The sequence below is a fragment of the Vigna umbellata genome, chromosome 3, assembly GCF_029865625.1.
Source record: "Vigna umbellata cultivar VRB3 chromosome 3, Vumbellata_1.0, whole genome shotgun sequence".
NCBI classification, from domain to species: Eukaryota; Viridiplantae; Streptophyta; class Magnoliopsida; order Fabales; family Fabaceae; genus Vigna; species Vigna umbellata.
In genome coordinates, this window is record NC_142167.1 from 51,016,245 (window position 1) to 51,035,946 (window position 19,702).

The 19,702-nt window shown below is 36.3% G+C and overlaps 1 protein-coding gene across 2 annotated transcripts; it reads right to left on the bottom strand.

Annotated features, from left to right (window-relative positions):
- Positions 1–524: 524 nt before the first annotated feature.
- Positions 525–17,542, bottom strand: LOC124848056 (ARM repeat superfamily protein). Of its 2 annotated transcripts, none has more exons than XM_047325665.2 (9): positions 17,226–17,542; positions 15,838–16,188; positions 15,537–15,752; positions 14,123–14,766; positions 5,658–5,754; positions 5,503–5,556; positions 5,358–5,410; positions 4,990–5,186; positions 525–1,439 (listed from the first exon to the last, which is right to left on the bottom strand). In XM_047325665.2, the coding sequence occupies exons 1-9, from the start codon at positions 17,412–17,414 to the stop codon at positions 799–801; spliced, it is 2,442 nt and encodes an 813-aa protein (XP_047181621.2). In that variant the 5' UTR covers positions 17,415–17,542; the 3' UTR covers positions 525–798. The 2 variants fall into 2 exon arrangements, with proteins under 2 accessions (XP_047181621.2, XP_087967121.1); XM_088110995.1 differs by lacking the exon at positions 17,226–17,542 and adding an exon at positions 16,781–17,111.
- Between the last annotated feature and the right edge of the window lie 2,160 nt (positions 17,543–19,702).

Here is a 19,702-nt window from a genome sequence, read left to right on the forward strand (position 1 = left end):
GTGTCCAAATAATTAGGTTAGTACTTAAGCAACAAAATCATCTATCTTAGGACAAGTAAAGATAAGAGTTAAATAATAGTTTTAGTCATACTATAAAAGAGGTAATAATCAAATTTTCTTAAGTTAAAATAAAATATTTACTTAATAAAACATTGTTACTCTCATTAAATTATTTAATGAGACAATAGTTTAAGATTTTAATAAAACTAAATAGTACCTTTTAAATTTGAAAAAGTTATGTAAATATATTTCGTCCACTAAACTATCATAGTTCTAAAATATTATAATGAAAAAATAACCATTTTTTTCAGATATGATCTAGTACCAAACTCCCTTATGGTAACTATTACAAATAAATAATTTACCACAAACTCATGGTTAAAACGTATATACCACATTATATATTGTATTTTTCAATAAAGTCTTTCAAATTTTGATTTCTTAATCATTATCTCAAAATGTCGTCTTCAAAACAATAATTAAAATACCAATTTAAACTTTCAAATAGGTTGTAAGTGTTCAACTTGTTTGATCTACTATGTGTGTTTCTGTTTTTATTTAAATTAGGCATAAATAAAAGAATAAATACATTGTTTTTTAAAATAAAGACTATTGCACGCATTATCAAATCTAAGACTACAAAAGCCTACTGCGCGCATTATAAATAAAGTATAGAATTTTCTTCTACACATTTAAAGTATTAAATTATACAATTGTACAAAAAGAAAAAAGAAAAGAAAAAAAGTGGATTATACTACGAGGAAACTGTTTCAAGATTTGCACCATTGAACTCATCACTCAAGGTTGCAAAATCCTGAGTAAAAGAAGTGCCCGTTCCCAGTGTGGTCTGTTTGCAAGAACAATTCTTTTTAACACCTGCACGGCTCCAGCAGTCACCAGTGCTGAGTGGTTCTCATTGTTCTTACTCAGATTGTGCAGTATTGCCAAGCTTGCGTCAACAGCCCTTTCACTACCTTCTTCAATCAGCATCACCAATGAACGTATTGCCCCCTCTGAAATAATAGCTTCGTCTGTGGAATCTACCACTCCTTCAGATATTATTCTATTAAGTTCTACAACAGCAGTTTCTTGTGCTTCTGGGGAGAATGAAGTTTTGATCTGTTCTAGAAGTCTTGGGATTGTCTCGTAAAGTGTAACTTCCACGTTGATTGGATAGACACTGGTGATGGAGGCAGAGAAAGAACTCAGTTTAAGTAGGCATGCAGCTACCGACTCTTTGCTGCGGAGAGGAATATTGGACTTGAGGATTTCGCGAAGCATATCAATGAAGTAGGAGGCATTTATTTGGTTGCGGAACTGCTCGCAATCGAGTAGTATAGTCAGCAATCGTGATGCTGCAGATATTGCCAGACCAGCTTCTTCAAATTCAATTGCATATGCTTCATAAAATTGATCTTCTGCATCAGATTCCATGTCCCCTGCATAGGCGTAAGATATTGAGTTATTTTTACTTACAGAGAGTACCATTTGAAGAAGGATAATGACATACGTTCGCACAGACCTAGAACAACATATGTATATATGTGAAGAGCTGAACGGATATATATATACACTCCATGGACCATATGAGGAAATATGTGGGGAAGATATTTGGTGCATTAGAGAGAGTATTGACCATTAGGGAAAATATGCCATCTTTCTGTGATTTTAAGATAATTTGATTATACTCGCTAAATTTAGGATTAAAATTTTGCACGCTAATGTAATCAATAAATATGGTATTATTTATTAATGAAAAAAATCTTCACTAGAAATGGAGTTAAAATATGTAACTTTGTTAGCATACATGATGGCATACCCCTAACCATGGCGAAATATACTCAAGAGTTGTGAAGTCATATGTGGAATGTAGACCTAAACTCTTATCATCATGGACCATGAGTGAATTTTTAATAGATTATGTTTGTTTTAAGAATTGTATAATGGATCAAATAGTTTTTGGATCTTGTATTTGGGCCTCAGGTTGTAGTGTAAGGTTTTGGGCCTAAAGAAGATGGCCCTAAGGAAACACGTGGATCTAAGATAAAAACCTAGCTTGGAGAGCAAACCTTCTAGAAGCTTGTGGGCCCTTGGCTAGAGTGGTCCCCAAGTTGCTCTCTTTTGTTAGACACATACTCTTGCCATGTGTCATGCTCAGTAGTAGCCATGTGTCAATCCTAATGAAAAGGATTTTACCTTGGTCTCCAAGTTAAAATATTAGAGTTTTGCTTTTACAATTTAGAGACACCTTTAGGATTACCTAAGCTTATAAATAAAGGTATCTCCCCCATGTAAATTCACCTTTGAATTTGAACATTATTATGCTGCCAAATTTGTGCCATATTACTCAACTTAGGTCACCAAGGTCGAAACACACCTTATGGGTTTCCTCTAGTCATCCTTCCTTAAGAGTTGACTCAACCTCTCTTGAGAACACTCAAACACCACCACAACTCCTCCTTATTTGAGTCATATAGCTTGGAAAAGAAGTCATCACATCAAAACAACCATATGCCTAAATTTCCACCACCATTAAGCTTTTGCAACCACCAACCCACTTGGAAGTCTTCACCTTGCTTGAGTCATATAGCTTGGAGCAGCTTGTCCCATCATTTGGTAATCAGAATTTAGATTATCTTATTGCCTTTGTTTTCCTAACCTTTTCTTGTTGTAGCTATCTTGGAATCGTCCAAATCAACCTCCCTTACTTTTAGACATTTAAAGGTATACGTGAGGAGGAATAAAAGGGAAGGAAATTAGAGGCGGGAAAGGAGGTTAGTTTGTTAGTAAAGAGAGAGTGTAAATAACAAACAGAATAGAGAGAGAAAAGGGTATCAGATATTTTTGTTGAGGTTAAGACTCGTCGATGTCTTTTCCAGTGGAGGAAGGGAGGCTTCCTTGGGACATTTACTTGTATTTCTTCTTTCTACACATTACAGATTGAATAAAATACATATACATACAGTTTATTTTCTGTTGTTTAGAGTGTGGGTAAGAAGAGAGACATCTGTTTCGGTTCCCTGAATAAAGGAATGTACCAAATTTGGTCCGACCTGTCGGATCTGTATCAAAGGGAAGCAGAGCGAGGAGAGAGCGGTAGAGAAGAAAAATGGAGGGACGAGTGATGACGATCGAGTCGACGATGGAACAATTGAAGGCGGAGATGCGAGCGGTGACTCACGAACTCCAGTCGTTTAATCGTGCTTTTGGACGACGCTCCAGGAGCCAGGATCGAAGCTCTGAAGGAAGTCGTGATTCCGTCAGTGTTGAACGCGAACGACGACCATCGGAGAGCTCGGAGGATGAATCAGAAGATGACAAGGCAAAGTACAACGCAGTTGGATGAAGCCCGTTGAACTACCTACATTTGAAGGTATTGATCTTGGATCGCAAAGGCTGAGAAGTTCTTTGACCTCCAGAGCGTGTCAGAGAAAGAGAAGACGAAGCTCGTTTATATTTGTATGGAGGGAGGCACTAGCTACTGGTTCCGCTTTTGGCTGAAGAAAACCAGGCATCCAACTTGGAAGCTGTTCACTGATGCTCTGATGAAAAGGTTTGGCAAACTGAATAGCGGCACCGTTTTTGAGAAACTGGCCGCCTTGCGACAAAAAGGGAGCGTCGACAAGTATATCCAAGAGTTCGAAATCCTGGTAGCGCAAGCATCAGGAGTAAATGAAGAGCAATTACTGGATTACAGGAGGGACTATGTAATATGGTGAGACCGCACGACCCACACGACTTGTTGACGGCAATGGAACGAGCTCGAGACGTCGAACAAGCTGGGTTTGTATCGCAAGGGAGTGGCGGAACGGGAGGAAAAGGAGGGGCAACGTGGGGAAGATACTACGAGAGGTCCAGGACCATCGCGAGCACGAAAATCTATCGACGTTCATCAGAAGGGACTGTGAACACCGGCGGAGGGCAAGGGATGAAGAAAGATAGTGTTTCCAATAACTTGAATTCCAGAGCAGACAATAGCGGGGGAGGAAACGCCCAAGGAAGGGGAGTAAGAACTCTGCCATATCCAAAGTATATTAAAAGACGTGAAAAAGGACATTGTTTCCACTATGGCGGACCTTACAGTCCTGGCCATCGATGCGTAAAGAGAAGCATGTGTGTGATGATATTGGCTGAAGAAGATGAAGAAGACGAAGCAGAGGAGACTGTCGAGATGGAACAAACAACCATGGAGCTGTCTGGGTTGTCTACTGGAGGATTAACACAATCTAATACAATGAAGCTACAAGGTTGGGTGTAGGGAAGGAGAGTTTTGATGTTGATTGACAGTGGGGCGAGTCATAGCTTTATTTCCACCAGCTTGGTGGAGGAATTAAGGCTAAAGAGTATTGATACACCCCCTTATAAAGTGTGCTTAGGTGATGGACAGAAGAAGGTGGCCAGGGGATGCTGTATTGGAGTCCAAGTGAAGTTGGAGGGTCTAGATAGATCTTTGCTATCAAAGTTGGTCTTAGTAGTACTATTAATCGTCTCAAAGCCCATCTCAAAGGTCACACACAAATTACAGTGATACTTTTTCTCTAAATCTGCTTTACTTTGATCTCAAGTAAGAAAAAATCTCAATAATGATGACTCATTTTTCATTAATTAATTAAAGGTGGCTTGTATATGACAATAGATATTATATAAGATAATACTTGAGCAAGAAGAAAAATATGAATCAAGCATAAATAAAATGAGAACACAATGTGGGTAAAAGAAGAGTTAAAAATAAACAATGGCAAATGCCACTGATTATGCACCAGTTGATCAGATCCAACTTATGGTTGGTGATAATAAAAAGTAAGAGACCCAATTTCGTCTCTTAACCGTACCCTCACATCTCGCAAAAACCATACATTTTGAAACAGAAATAATGATGTTTGGTCATTGAGATGAACATGTTATACATCCACATACAAAAATAGAAGACATAAAAAGCAACTGAAAAGAATATGTACTTGTAACAGAGTGCATGCAGATATTATTTACCTGAAATTTTCAAAATCTTTTGTTGAAAAGCAGAACTGAGACCACATTCGATATCCAAAAAACAAATTGGAGCTAGAGTTGGGTCACTCAATGCCACAAATTCAAGCACAGAAGCAGCTTTTCCTTGTAAATTGGGAGGAGAGGACTTCAGAATCTCAACAAGGTGTGCAATGAAAACAGAATCCAGTATATTATTCCTGAAAGATTTAACACATAAACAATCAGTGCTAACTACCACTAAGTAGAACACTTATGACTTGTTGCTGGATCAAACAATATAAAGATCAATGTTAAACTCAAAAATCTGGTTCAGTCCCTCTAATAACCTAGAGAATGTTTTTGATACAGTTTGTTCAGTACTACTAAACCTGGTTGAAACAGTCATTTTTTGCTCCACCAAATGCTTTCTCAAATCCATTAACTGGTCCATCAAAAAAGAAAGGAATCAATGTACTTGACAATCAATTAGAAAAAAAAAAACTCTAAAGTTCCTGCAAGACGTGCAATACAAACCTCCAGTTGCTTTTGTTTACTGAGGTCAAATATCCTTGCTAGTATACTCAATGACTGTAGAGGAATATTAAATCATCAGATAAACCTAATTCAGTTTTTATCCTTATGTTCTAGAACCTTGCCAGACTTAATAAACACAAAAGAAATAACAATACCTTTTCCACAATAGTTCCCACTGTCCCCGAGCATTTCAAAATACTAACTAAAGGACCTAAAACCCCTTCAGCTTCAATTACCTGGCAAACAATATCGCTGCACCAAGAAAATCACAAAGCAATTATTAAAACTTGTTAGATATATGATTTGACTACTTTAGTATATGAATTGATTATAATAAATAGGAAGATATGACATGATTCAATAGAGAAATATCTATTTCCTATTATTATATTTTTATTTTGTTCCTTATTATTGTATCATTTTTCTTCATCATAAATAAGAGGATTTCGTGTGCAGATCAAACAATTACAGCCAATCCTCTCAATATGATATTAGATTTCTAGATTCTTTCCCTCTCTTTTTACATTTCCCTCCACACAGTGTCTCAATACTGTCCCATCCACCACCATCTTCTCCAGCATGACTTACTGCAACATGCTGAAGAAACTTCGTGTTTATCATTGTCAATGATTCATACTATCTATGTGTCATGCAAACTTAATGTCTGCCACTAAAACTAATACCTTATCCACCATTAGTAACCGAAAACCTCATTTTTTTATTGACCACAATTATAGATGTTTTCATCTATTTTATTTTATTTTGGCTACAAGGAGTGTGCTCTCTATGCCCTCTACAAGACGTGCTAAAAGTTGTTCACTTTCACTTAGTCACCTAATATCTTTGAAATTTATTTGCATGCAGAGGCAGGAGTGCCTCTGAAAGAGTACTCCAATGGGATTCTTGCCCTTGGTCTTCACTGAATAATGGAAGAGGATAAGTGCCTTGAGTATAGATCTCTATCAAGATGCTGTATGGTCAAAACCATGATGGACACCTATGTTATTCCTTGGTATAGAAATGGCACAACCAAAGGATGGTTTGGTCATATCTCAATGAAAATACACTATCAATATTCCAGAAGAAAAAAAGATGATAAATTTGAAGTCTCTATAGACACATCAATGGATCCAAGTTTCATACATGTACTTAACCAAACAGAACCTTATTATGACCATAAGAGATCCAGTTCTTACAAGAACTAGATTTTTGATAATCAGGTTACTCTCCACATTGCTTCCGATCCAAGGTTACATAAGAGAAACACATCGAAATTGATTTTCAATTTATTCAAGAAAAGTTGTCTAAAGAAATTTGCACTGAATTTGTCAAATCAAATGATCAAGTTGCAAATTTATTAACAAAGAGTCCTCAAATTTAAATTATTTGTTCCAAACTTGGTATATAGAATTTGTATGATCCAGATTGAAGGACCATGCTTTGTATCTTCTAGAATTCTCTCATTTTCTCTTTCATTCATTGTATCTAATGTATTTTTCTCAAGCTTTTCACTCCAAAGGGATTATTCATGACTCTTCATGTGCCTATACTCCCCAATACTCCCCAATAGAATGGAGTGGCAAGGAGGAAAAATAGTTTCTTACTTAACACCAGCCAAGCACTTCTCTTTTAAGGGAAAGCTCCAAAAAATTATTGGGCTCACTGCTGCATATATGTTAAATAGACTACCCTCACATATACTAGAGATCAAAAATCATCTTGAAACCCTGAAGAAATTTTTTCCCTCACTTTAAGATCACAAAATCAGTGTTATAGCCCATCATATCAAATATTGTATATCTCCACTAACATCCCTTCATTGAAACTAAATATTTTTTTTTCTCCACAAATGAACCTATAGCTCAGAAAATTAATTTTGGGGCACAATTAGAAACTGTAATGGATAATATCATTGATGACCATAAAATATTGGAACAATAAGATATTCAGCCCCAAAATTAGTACATATAGTTTTCCAAAAGAAGAGCATTCCAGACATGTGGCAAATCCATGAATCCAATCCAAGTTCTGAATCCAATACTTTGAACCAAAAATTGAGAACACTCTCAACTCTCCATGTGACCTTGATCTGCCAATAGCCATAAAAAAAGTACTAGAAACTACACAAAACAACCTCCCTATATCAAATTACATTTCTCTGGATAGATTATCAGTTTACTGTGAGTTTGAATTTTGTTGTCCCTAACATTGTTATTGAAGCTTTGACCAAGAAAGTGGAGATGAATGCATCGGAAAAGAACAGTGCTTATGGATATGCACAAAAAAATATAAGGTTGATGGAATAGACTCAAGGGATACACTCAAGCTTATGGAATAGACCTTGCACCAGTTACTAAGATGAATACGGTATGCATTCTTTTGCCCACTTTGATTGGAAACTTCTAAAATAAATTGTTAAAAATGCATTTCTCTTTGGAAACTTCGAAGAAATCTACATGAATATTCCACTAGGATTCGAAGGACACAAAAAATAAAGTGTGTAGACTACACAAGGCTCTTTATGGACTGAAACAATTCCTAGAGTTTGGTTTCGTTTATTCACAAAAGCTATGAAGGGATTTGACAACAAACAAAGTCATGGATATCACACTTTGTTTACTAAACATTCAGGGAAAGAAGGGATAATAGTACTTCTATTTTATGTTGATGATATTATACTGACAGAAAATGATGAAAAAGAGAAAGAAGACTTGAAATAGAGACTAGTTCAGGAATTAGGACTAAAAGAGCCTGCTCTAACCATGGAATTTTAATATCTCAACAAAACTATATAACTAATTTTCTGGTAGTAACTGAGAAAATTGGGTGCAGACCGGTGTCAACTCCAATGGATCCCAATCACAAGTTACGTCTGGCTGAAGAGGAATCAGTAATAGACAAAAGGATGTATCACAGGCTGGTTGAAAAATTAATATATTTGGCTGAAAAATTAATATATTTGGCACACACATGAGCAGATTCACCAAAAAGTGACAGCTGGAAATAACAAACTATGAGAAATAGAGAAGATTGGGAGAAAATATCCCTTGTGTGTTTAGCATACACATAGGGTAGTTTATTTATATTGTAAGATATGGGCCAATGCCCTAATACAGAATAGACTAAGCCCAAATAACAAAAACACACATCTTAATATCTAACACTCCCCCTCAAGCTGGAGCATATAAATCATATGTTCCAAGCTTGTTACAAAGATAATCAATTCTAGGTCCTCGTAAGGACTTAGTGAATATGTCTGCCAACTGGTTGCTTGAATTAACAAACTCAGTCTTGATATCTCCGGATATGATTTTTTCTCGAATGAAATGGCAATCAACTTCAATGTGTTTGGTTCTCTCATGGAAGACAGGATTAGAGCTAATATGGAGAGCAGCTTGATTATCACATATAAGTATCATGTGAGTGACATCTCCAAATTTCAATTCACTCAACAATTGTTTAAGCCACACAAGCTCGCAAGTAGCTGATGCCATAGCTCTATATTCTGCTTCTGCACTGGACCTTGCCACAACACTTTGCTTCTTACTTTTCCAAGATATCAGGTTGCCACCAATAGAGACACAATATCCAGAAGTAGACCTCCTATCAGAAGGGGAACCAGCCCAATCAGCATCTGAATAACAAACGATTTTTGTATCGTTGTTGGGGCCATATAGCAAACCTTTCCCAGGTGATCTTTTAATATACTTCAGTATGCGAACAACTGCATCCCAATGGTCTTCACATGGGGAGTTTAGAAATTGACTCACCACACTAACTGCGAAGGAAATGTCAGGACGCGTAACAGTAAGATAGTTTAATTTACCAACTAGTCTTCTGTACCGTTCAGGATCTGAGAAAGGCTCCCCCTGATTTGGTAGGAGTTTGATGTTAGGGTCCATAGGTGTCTCAACAGATTTACAGTTCATTAACCCTGTTTCCTCCAAGATGTCTAACGCATACTTCCTCTGAGATATGACAATACCATCACTGGATTGTGCTACTTCAATACCCAAAAAATACCGAAGTTTGCCAAGATCTTTGGTTTGAAAATGATGACAAAGGTGTTGTTTCATCTGAGAGATGCCAAGATAGTCGCTTCCTGTGAGAACAATATCATCGACATACACTATTAAGTAGATACATCCAGCACTCGAGTGGCGATAGAACACTGAATGATCCGCTTCACTGCGAGACATACCAAATTGTTGAACAACACAACTGAATTTACCAAACCAGGCCCGAGGAGACTGTTTTAGGCCATATAAGGATTTGCGAAGACGACATACCAATCCAGATGACTCCCCCTGAGCAACAAAGCCAGGCGGTTGCTCCATATAAATTTCTTCATGCAAATCACCATTGAGAAAAGCATTTTTGACATCAAGTTGGTAAAGAGGCCATTGTCGAAGAGCGGCCATGGCAATGAATAGGCGAACAGAGGTCATCTTTGCCACTGGAGAAAAAGTATCACCATAATCCAAACCAAAAATCTGTGTGTAGCCTTTGGCAACCAGTCGAGCTTTCAGACGATCAATTGTACCATCAGGACCAACCTTGATAGCATACACCCACCTGCAACCAACAACAGACTTTCCAGATGGTAATTGGACAAGCTCCCAAGTTCCACTTTCCTGTAAGGCACTTAATTCATCCATCATAGCTTGACGCCAACCAGGATGAGTTAAGGCATCACCCACAGATTTGGGAATTGACACAGAAGAAATGGATGAGAGACAAGTATAAAATGATGGAGATAATCTGTGGTAATTAAGAACAGTATAATGGGGGGAAGGGTTACGGGTAGAGCGTATACCTTTACGGAGGGCAATAGGCAAGTCAGACTCAGTTGCTGGAGCCGGAGGAGACACATGAGGCGGCACCGGAAGTGAGTCATGAGGTAGGCAATTACGGCGACTATAAACCTGAAGTGGTGGAGGTGAAGGATGAGCCTGTGGTGAATGAGAGTCTAAAGAAGGAGAAGACAAAAGGGGTGGAGTATCACCAGGAGGATCACAGACAAGAGGAATATCAACAGTAACAGGGAGAGGTACAGAACTAGAAGATAGATGTGAAAAGTAAAAAGAAGACTCATCAAAAGTGACATCAGCAGAGATAAAATGACGATTGAGAGATGGGGAAAAACACTTATAGCCCTTTTGTGACCGGGGAAATCCTAAGAAGACACATTTGTGAGATCTAGGAGACAACTTATCAAGACCAGGACTAAAATCATGAACAAAACATGTAGACCCAAAAACTCGAAGAGGTAATGGATGCAGAGGGTCTTGAGGAAATAAGATAGAATGAGGGATTTTGTTATCTAGGACGGAAGATGGCATGCGGTTGATAAGATAACATGCTGTGAGAACTGCATCACCCCAAAAGCGTGAGGGTACTTGACCGTGTATCAGAAGTGTACGAGTTGTTTCAATAAGGTGTCTATTCTTGCGCTCAGCCACCCCATTTTGTTGAGGGGTATAAGCACATGAGGTTTGGTGAAGAATGCCATGAGAAGCCATAAACTGTTTAAACTGTTGAGAAAGGTATTCACGGCCATTATCACTACGTAAATGTCGAATAGAAACCCCAAACTGTGTTTTTATTTCATTGAAAAAAGATTGGAAAATAGAAAACAACTCAGAACGATTCTTCATTAAAAACAACCAAGTACATCTGGAATAGTCATCAATAAAAGTAACAAAATACTGAAAACCTAAAATGGACTTAACACGACTAGGTCCCCAAATGTCAGAATGAACCAATGAAAAGGGAGACGACGCCCGTTGTGAGACACTACGAGGAAAGGAACTACGAGTATGCTTCCCTAACTGACAAGACTCACACGACAAACTTGATAATGTGGACAACCTCGGGACAAGTTGTTGTAGTTTGGCAAGACTAGGATGACCGAACTGAGCATGAAGAAGGGATGGTGACTCCATGACTACGCCAACATGTGGAGAAGGACGAAGATGATAAAGGCCATGAGACTCACATCCTGTGCCAATCATGTGTTTCGAACTCCGGTCCTGCAACCAAACAGAATCTTTAGTAAATGAAATAACACAATTAAGAGTGCGAGTTAAACGACTAATGGACAGTAAGTTGAAGGGAGACCCAGGGACATAAAGTACATGATCAATGGATATGGATGGAAAAATATTAACAGTACCAATACCATGAGATGAGACTCTAGACCCATCAGCCATTGTTACCAAGGGTAAATTATCAGGACATGACAAGGAAGAAAACAAAGACTTGTTACCGGTGATGTGATCAGTGGCGCCTGAGTCAAGGACCCAAGGTCCGAGAGAGTGAGTTAGACCAACAAAAGGTGTACCTGTACGTGCAACAGATGCAGATGTAGTGGAACCAGAGTGCTGATGATCCTCATACCATCTGAGAAATTCGTTGAAGAGTGCAGGTTTGTCTATGGTATTAGATGAAGTAGGATGGTCTGCAGACGGTGATCGGGGAGGTGGATCAGAATTTGCCATTGCTACAGATCGAGGAGGACGTCCATGGAGAGCATAACATTTATCAATCTTGTGGCCTAACTTGCCACAATGGTCACATTTTGGACGTCCTTTACTTGGCTTGCGAGACCGACTTCGATCATCACGTTGAGCAGCCATAACAGAGGAATCATCAGTATGGGAGGATGTCTCAGTGACGGGTTTGCTCGGTATACGCAAAAGAGCAGAACAAGTAGAAGTAAAGTTGGGTATGACAGGAGAACCCAAAATCTGATCACGGACATGAGAAACATCATCAGAGAGTCCGTATAATGCCAACAACATGAAGAACTTTGACCGTTGTTCCAATTCTTCAGCAGGAGTGGAAGCAGGAGGTAATATATCATTAAAGTCATGAAGAAGGGCATGAATTTTACCCAAATAATCTGCCATGGGACCAGGATTGCGCGGACCAATAACAGTTAATAGGTCCTGACAAACACCATAAAGACGCTGAGTGTCATTGGTGTATAACAACTTCGCTTGTGCCCATACTTCTGAACATGTTTCATAGGATCGAAACATTTGTTTCAGTGAGGAGTGAATGGTGGACTTTATAACAATACATAACTGAGCATCAATTTTCATCCAGCGGGAAGTGTCATCTATGGGAGCAATAGTCACATTTTGAGTAAGATGATCTAAGTACCCCTGACTCTTCAACCAAAGTTTGATGTCGGACGCCCATGTTGCATAATTTGTGCCATCTAACTTGTCAATGGACAAGTGTACATTCACATAATTGGTATATATTGAGGGATCAGAAGATGAGCCACCAACAGAGGTGTTTGTAGACGAGGAAGACGCCATAGAGAGGGAGAAACCCTAAAAATTCAAAGTGCTCCGATTGACGCAACGACCACAGATCCGGAAAGAGGGCGAGGAGGCGATCACGGCGGTGCTGATCGGCGGCGGAAAGCTCCGGCGACGCGCCGGCACGCGCGGCGGCAGCGGCGAATCTTGCGGCGGCGCGTGGCGGCGCGTGGGTGCTCCGATCGCCGCGATCTTCGTGCGACGGTGGTCGCCCGGCCGAGACGATCCCGATGGTGTGGTCGCCGGTCGATTCTGGAACTCCGGCGGCGGCGGCGGCGACGGCGGCGGCGGCGGCGACGGCGGCTGCGACGGCGGCGGCGGTGACGACGGCGACAGTGATAGGTGCCGGAGACCGTGGAGTTGACTGGAACTATTCCTGTGCTCTAGATACCATATGAGAAATAGAGAAGATTGGGAGAAAATATCCCTTGTGTGTTTAGCATACACATAGGGTAGTTTATTTATATTGTAAGATATGGGCCAATGCCCTAATACAGAATAGACTAAGCCCAAATAACAAAAACACACATCTTAATATCTAACACAAACCACAGAGAGAAACAATGTAACAGAAACATACATAGAGAGAAAGAAACCTCTTTGTTAGAATATTTACCCTATTTATCATGATTATATTGTGTCTAGGGTTACCCTATTTATCATGATTATATTGTGTCTAGGTTACCATATTTATCATGATTATATTGTGTCTAGGGTTATTATATTGTGTCTAAGGTTTCCCTAATTATCATATACTCTTATATCAATTTATTTTTATAAATAGAAGATTATGAGAATTAAGCTCTCAAGAATTATTTCTTTTCAATCTCAAGTTTCTTATTTTCTTTTATTCTATTGTATTCTAATAACTATACTGATTCATTTCTCTCAATATAAATAAAGTCCTCATGTGGTCTCAAAATCACATTTTCAACTCAATGTTTCTCTCTTCCCTAAGGTTTAAGAGCAACAATTTTACAAGCAAGTCTTATTTCACTCAAAGTTGTGATCATTTTCATGAACATTATCCATATGATGTTATTTTTGTCTTTTTCCTATTTTCTTTTCCATGTATATTTCTTAAATGCTATATAAAAAATACATACTTTAACCACATATCTATTTTCTACCTTTATTTATTAATTTCTTTACTATACACCGATATTAACTATTTGACACCATTTCCAATTTACAATAGAACAATAAAATAGCAATACATATTAGGTGAAAAGAAGAGTCAATTTTCCTCAATATCATGAAAGCTATGAACAATATTTTTATTATTTTACCTAACAGACAGCCTTTCCAAAGCTTGTGTTACTGTCAACTGGACTGCATCGTCGTCACAGTTCAAAAGCCTTATTAAATGCTTAATTACTCCAGCCTCCCTGAATGCAATACGCATATGTTCATTGATACATGAAGTGGCAATTGATTTTGCAGCCTTTATTGATGCAGACTTATCTTCCAGTTCTAATATCAGTGCTAAACGAGCAACACCATCCATCCAAGGTAAAAGTGTAAACCTCTGATCATTTGAGCAATCAGAATTCGGTATAGTTTTTTCTTCCATTTCTAAGGCTCCAACACGAGCAAGGAATTGTTGTTGGCTTCGGCCAATAATTGCACTGACCTTTGCTTCCTCTAAGTTAGCATTCTTGTCATCAATATTTAATCCAAGAAGTAATTCCGAAGCACCAAATCGCGATGGCGGTCTAGAAGTCCTTTCAATTTCTGTACCATCAGGTAATGTGAGCCTCAAATGTGCTGGGGTAAATGACTTAAAGGCTGCAGCACCAATTAATGGGACAGGAACCAGACCTTCCTCCATAACAAGAATTTTATAATCATTGTCCTTAAAAAGTTCTAACAATGCATTCCTTGCTTCCTTCCTAAGAACTTTTGATCCTTCCATAGATTTTAAGAACTTTGCCTGAAGTAACATTAAGCTATTGTGAGCATCAAGAGAAAGGAACTTCGCTAACTACAATGCAAATATCAATAAGTTTCAATTGGAAAACATTACTGCCATGGTTTAAGTTGAAAGCTAGAGACGAAAAAGACTAAAAAATAAAATAAAAACAGTGTATATACTATTTCTTTTTATAGTGATGAGAAACTGAATAACTGTAAATTCATTCACTGTTACTTAAAAGTTGAGTCATTCTTTTTTATCTCTGATCTGATATAATTATTCAATATTTTCCACACACATCCTCCTTTTACTGGACCGAGAATTCTTTCACAAATTCCAAATATAAGGTAACTTGTGTCTTTCTTTCTGCAAAATATAAAGTTATGTTTCTAAAGAGCAGTAGAGGACCTAGGTTGAAATGGAATGAGACTCCCCACCAATTTGACAAAAAGACTTCCATTCTGAGAAGAGCTTAGTGTAAATCCAGGAATTATTGTTTACTCATAGCAGAATTGATCTTAACATGAATCAAACACGGTTCATAGATAATTTGGGAACCCAGGTTGACATCGAATGGACTCATCACTTGACCAATGAGGCTACAACGTGAAGAGCTATATCATCAAAATCCTAGTGTTTTAGGCCAAAACCTAAGAATTTTTGCTTTATCTCTAGCAGAATTAATCTAAATAGAAATTACATACTGCTCATAGATAGATAAGCATGTAAACCAGTACAGCATGCAAAGATAACCAACTTCCAATTAAAAAACCCAAAGAAAGTCTCACCAATTTTGGTATAACACCCGCTTCAACCATGATGCTGTGGTTAACACGACTCAGTGCTAAATTTGCCAAAATTCCCCCTGCAGCCTCCTTCACTTTAATGTCTTTATCTTCAAGGTACTTAATAGCTACAGGAAGGATCTCAGTCTTTGAAATTTTAATCCAGAGCTTCTCATCAACAGATAAATTCCAGAGTGTAGTCAAACTCTGCTCCTTTACCTGCAAAAAGGGTTATAGATATTCTAATTTTCTACACCAAAGAAATATGTGCACATGAACCCAAATTTCCGTATACCCTCCATACCTCAGGAGTCAAGGAAGATTGTCTCAGCAATCTATTTATCTCTTCTATCGCTCCACTTTCAGCTACAAAATTTCTATACAGATTGACTGAAGACAATGATCGCAGAAGGCCTGCAGCTGCCTCGCATGCTGACGTAGACTCTAATCTGAGGAGGTTCACAACAAGATTAATACAACCAGGAAACTGCATTATAGTGTCTATACACTTCTTTCCACCGAGTGAATACTTCCAGAGAGCAATTATAGCTTGTTCTCTATCCAGAGGATCACGATCAAGGCCTAACATACGAACAAACAAAGCCACATAACCATCACCAAGGCCAGAAGATGTACTTGTTACTGCATCAAAACCCTGAAAGCAAAATTTAATCATTGGACATCACATGAAACGTTCTGAAAATCTATTATTGTAGCTGCCTAAATTGTTCCCCTGTATGGTCACAAAGCATAACATCTCAGACAAATATCAAAAGTAATCAAAACTACTTTCAAAACAAGATGGATACAACCAACAATCAAAACCAGGTATAATCTGAAACTATGCACATGTCTGCAAGTCTTCTAAAAATGCTACAAATATACTTTTTTATTTAAATATGCTTTTAATTACAACGAAAACGACACATTTTAATTTAAATCCTTCAGAAAATGTTTATTGGCTTTGCTCCATGGTAATTCATTTTTTTAAGCAAAAGCAACTCCTATCATCATTTAGTAGTGATGTGGCAAGCATCTACACACTGCATCAACAACCATTTGTACATAGAGGGTTTAAACCACTTGCAACCACGATTTTGGCCACTGCATCAAGATTTCTGGCTGGTGGATATATGATCATATCCGTCACATTTGTCCATAAGAAAAATCTAGAAAGAGACTCTCGTTGGTTCAAATTATTGGAAATCACAAAATTCAGTAGGTCCTACAATTTATACACGACTCACTCTCTTTCTCTCTCTACCCTGCTTTTGTCTTTTCCAGTAAATTTGAAAATGTCTTCCAAGCATTCCTCTTGCCCGTAACTTCCTACATATCAAGAAATGCTACGAAACCGCAACCGATGAGATAATCCAACAACTTTGACAAAGAATTTAAACCTAAAATTTATTCCTTTCTCAAAAAAAATCTCGAAAGCAGGAGGAAAAAGAATATTTATTATTTCTGTAAAATAAGTTGCCACACGCACTCAAACTTCACATGAGCATCTTCTATATTAAACCCGATGATTCAATTAAAACACAAAAATAATGTCAATCAGTAATCATAGACCGGAGCACACATACATCAGAAATCAATAAAACTTCCCAATAAGCACCAAAAGAACGGTTAAATACCAAAATCAAACAAAAAAATATAGAAAAGGGAGGTGAAAAACAAAACGATGTGTACCGGCGAAGAGGTTGCGTCAACGGTGCCGTCACGGGCGTCATTGGTGGCCCTGGCAACGAAAGCGAGTTTGCGGGTGGATTTGGAAAAGATTGCGACTCTGTTTCTCAAAGGAGCTTCTGCGACGGTGATGGGAGGGACGAGATGCGAAGGGTGGAGCTTGGAGGGAGGTAGAAGTGTGGAGGCCAACATGATTTCACCAGCGTGGATAACTGCTATACAGCCTGAACCAATGTGAAGAGGGAAGGAATATATCTGTCGCGGTGGTTCCTCGCGAAAATAAGATAAATTTTTCTGGAACTGTGGCAATATTGTTTTGTTTGATGTGGTAGGATAAATTCTTTCATGTGGTTTATATATTTTGTTAATCAGACTATTTCATATTTAAGTAAATATTTACAATATACAATATTATATGAAGGGTGACATTTTTAGTTTTCCTTTTTATTTTTTTTAATTTTTTCCAATATTGTGAAAAAAATTATAGGGTTATTTTTAATTAAATTATATGTGAGAACAAGTGATAATAAAAATTAGGCTTAATATCTAGTTTTGTTCGACAATGTTAAATTAGTCTATCTTTTAAAAAGTGAGTCAATTACGTTCTTATTTAATAAAATTTATATCAATGAAATTTTTTTCATTAAATCTGTATAAACGGCATTAATTATTTTTCTCTTTCTCCTACTTTTTCTGTTTTTTTTGTTTTTTTTAAAGCAGCAGCTTATAGTCTCTCTTCTAATTGTATGTTCCCTATGAAATATGAAAAAAAAATCAACCTAAAAAAAAATATATATATATATATATATATATATCATTATAATTTATTTTTCAAAATAAATGATTTAGACCGAATCACGTTATAGAAATCTATTTTGTTGATAAATAATTTATCTGAGGAAAGTAAATTCAATCTTTCCAACTGAAATTAGGATTTATATATTATTGATATTTCCACCAATTCAAAATGTACATGTTATAGTTTATTTCTCCAGTTAAATAATTTGAATTTTTTTCATTATTTATAAATTTGTATTAAGTCGTCGTTTAAAAAAACTATCAATTTTTTAAAGAAAAACATGCAATTATAATGTAAAGGACTACACATTTTTACAACACTACTCAATCACAAATTATTACATGCGATAAGTTTATTAAACTTTACAATCTTAAAATATATAAATTTAACATTTTGTTTATTAATTAATACAAACAGTTCACAAAATTAGAGATTTAAAAAAATTCTAACAATTTGTATTTATTTTACATGAAAAAATAGTATTTGTTTTAAAAAGTTGAAAAGTTTTAAAAGTGTTACATCTCTAAGTGCCATATTTGACATTTTGTTGAAAATAATAACAAATATGACAAAATAATTTTAAAAAAAATGTTTTATATTCAGTAAAGATAAACTTTTAAGGATGACTAAGAAAATTTATCATTTTCTTATTTATCAACACTTTTAAGTTGGAGAAAATTTATACTTTTCTTATTTAATAACATTTTTAATATGGGATATAAAATGTTAAAGTGAGAAAGATGATATAAATTACAAATTCAATAGTCTAAAAATTTGCTCTTATTAGATAGTTTTCCTTGTTGCAGTTATAACAATTTGACCAGTTTTTTCAGTTACACAGTTTTATATAAATTTTGTTTTGTGTATATATTATTTATGTTAATATATTGATCATTTTTACACAGTCTAAAGACTAAAATAATATGAAATGTTTGATTTCCCTTTCTCTTTTTTTTATTCTTTCTTTTCTCATGTCTACAGTGATTTTTACACAAAATCTTAAACTCTCTTATTTTTTTCATTTACCATGAAAATCCAATTTTTATTATTGACTCTTATTTGTTGATGACAAAAATTATAATATTTCTTGCGCTTAAATTCATTAACAAACTGAAGTTGATTAATGGAACCTTATTAGAACTTTCGTCAAATAACCCTCTTCATGAGCTCTGGGATTATTGTAATACAATGGTTACCATGAACTTCACTGTCTGTTTTAAAGATGACAATATAATAATGTAATTATATATCTTACTTATGCTTATCTTTTATTTAGTAGTTTTACAAAAATGTTACAGTAAAAATAACACAGTTTAAATGTTAATACAGTGTAAAAATATTTAAAATGTCAATTTATTAGAAATCATAATTCCTAAAATAATTATTACAATATATATATATATATATATATATATATATATATATATATATATATATATATATATATATATATATATATATGACTATTGCATGGAAGTGTAACACTGTCAAATTTGAATAAAATTAAAAAAGATATATATCATATAGTATTATTTTTTGCTAATAGGTAGGAACATTATGTTATTTATCTTAGATTCAGAAGATCTGAGTAAGTTTACTGCTTTGTCATTTCGCTATTTGGAGTGATATTTCATTTTGGCAATCATTTTGGTACATAAAACATTTTATTTAGGTAAATGTA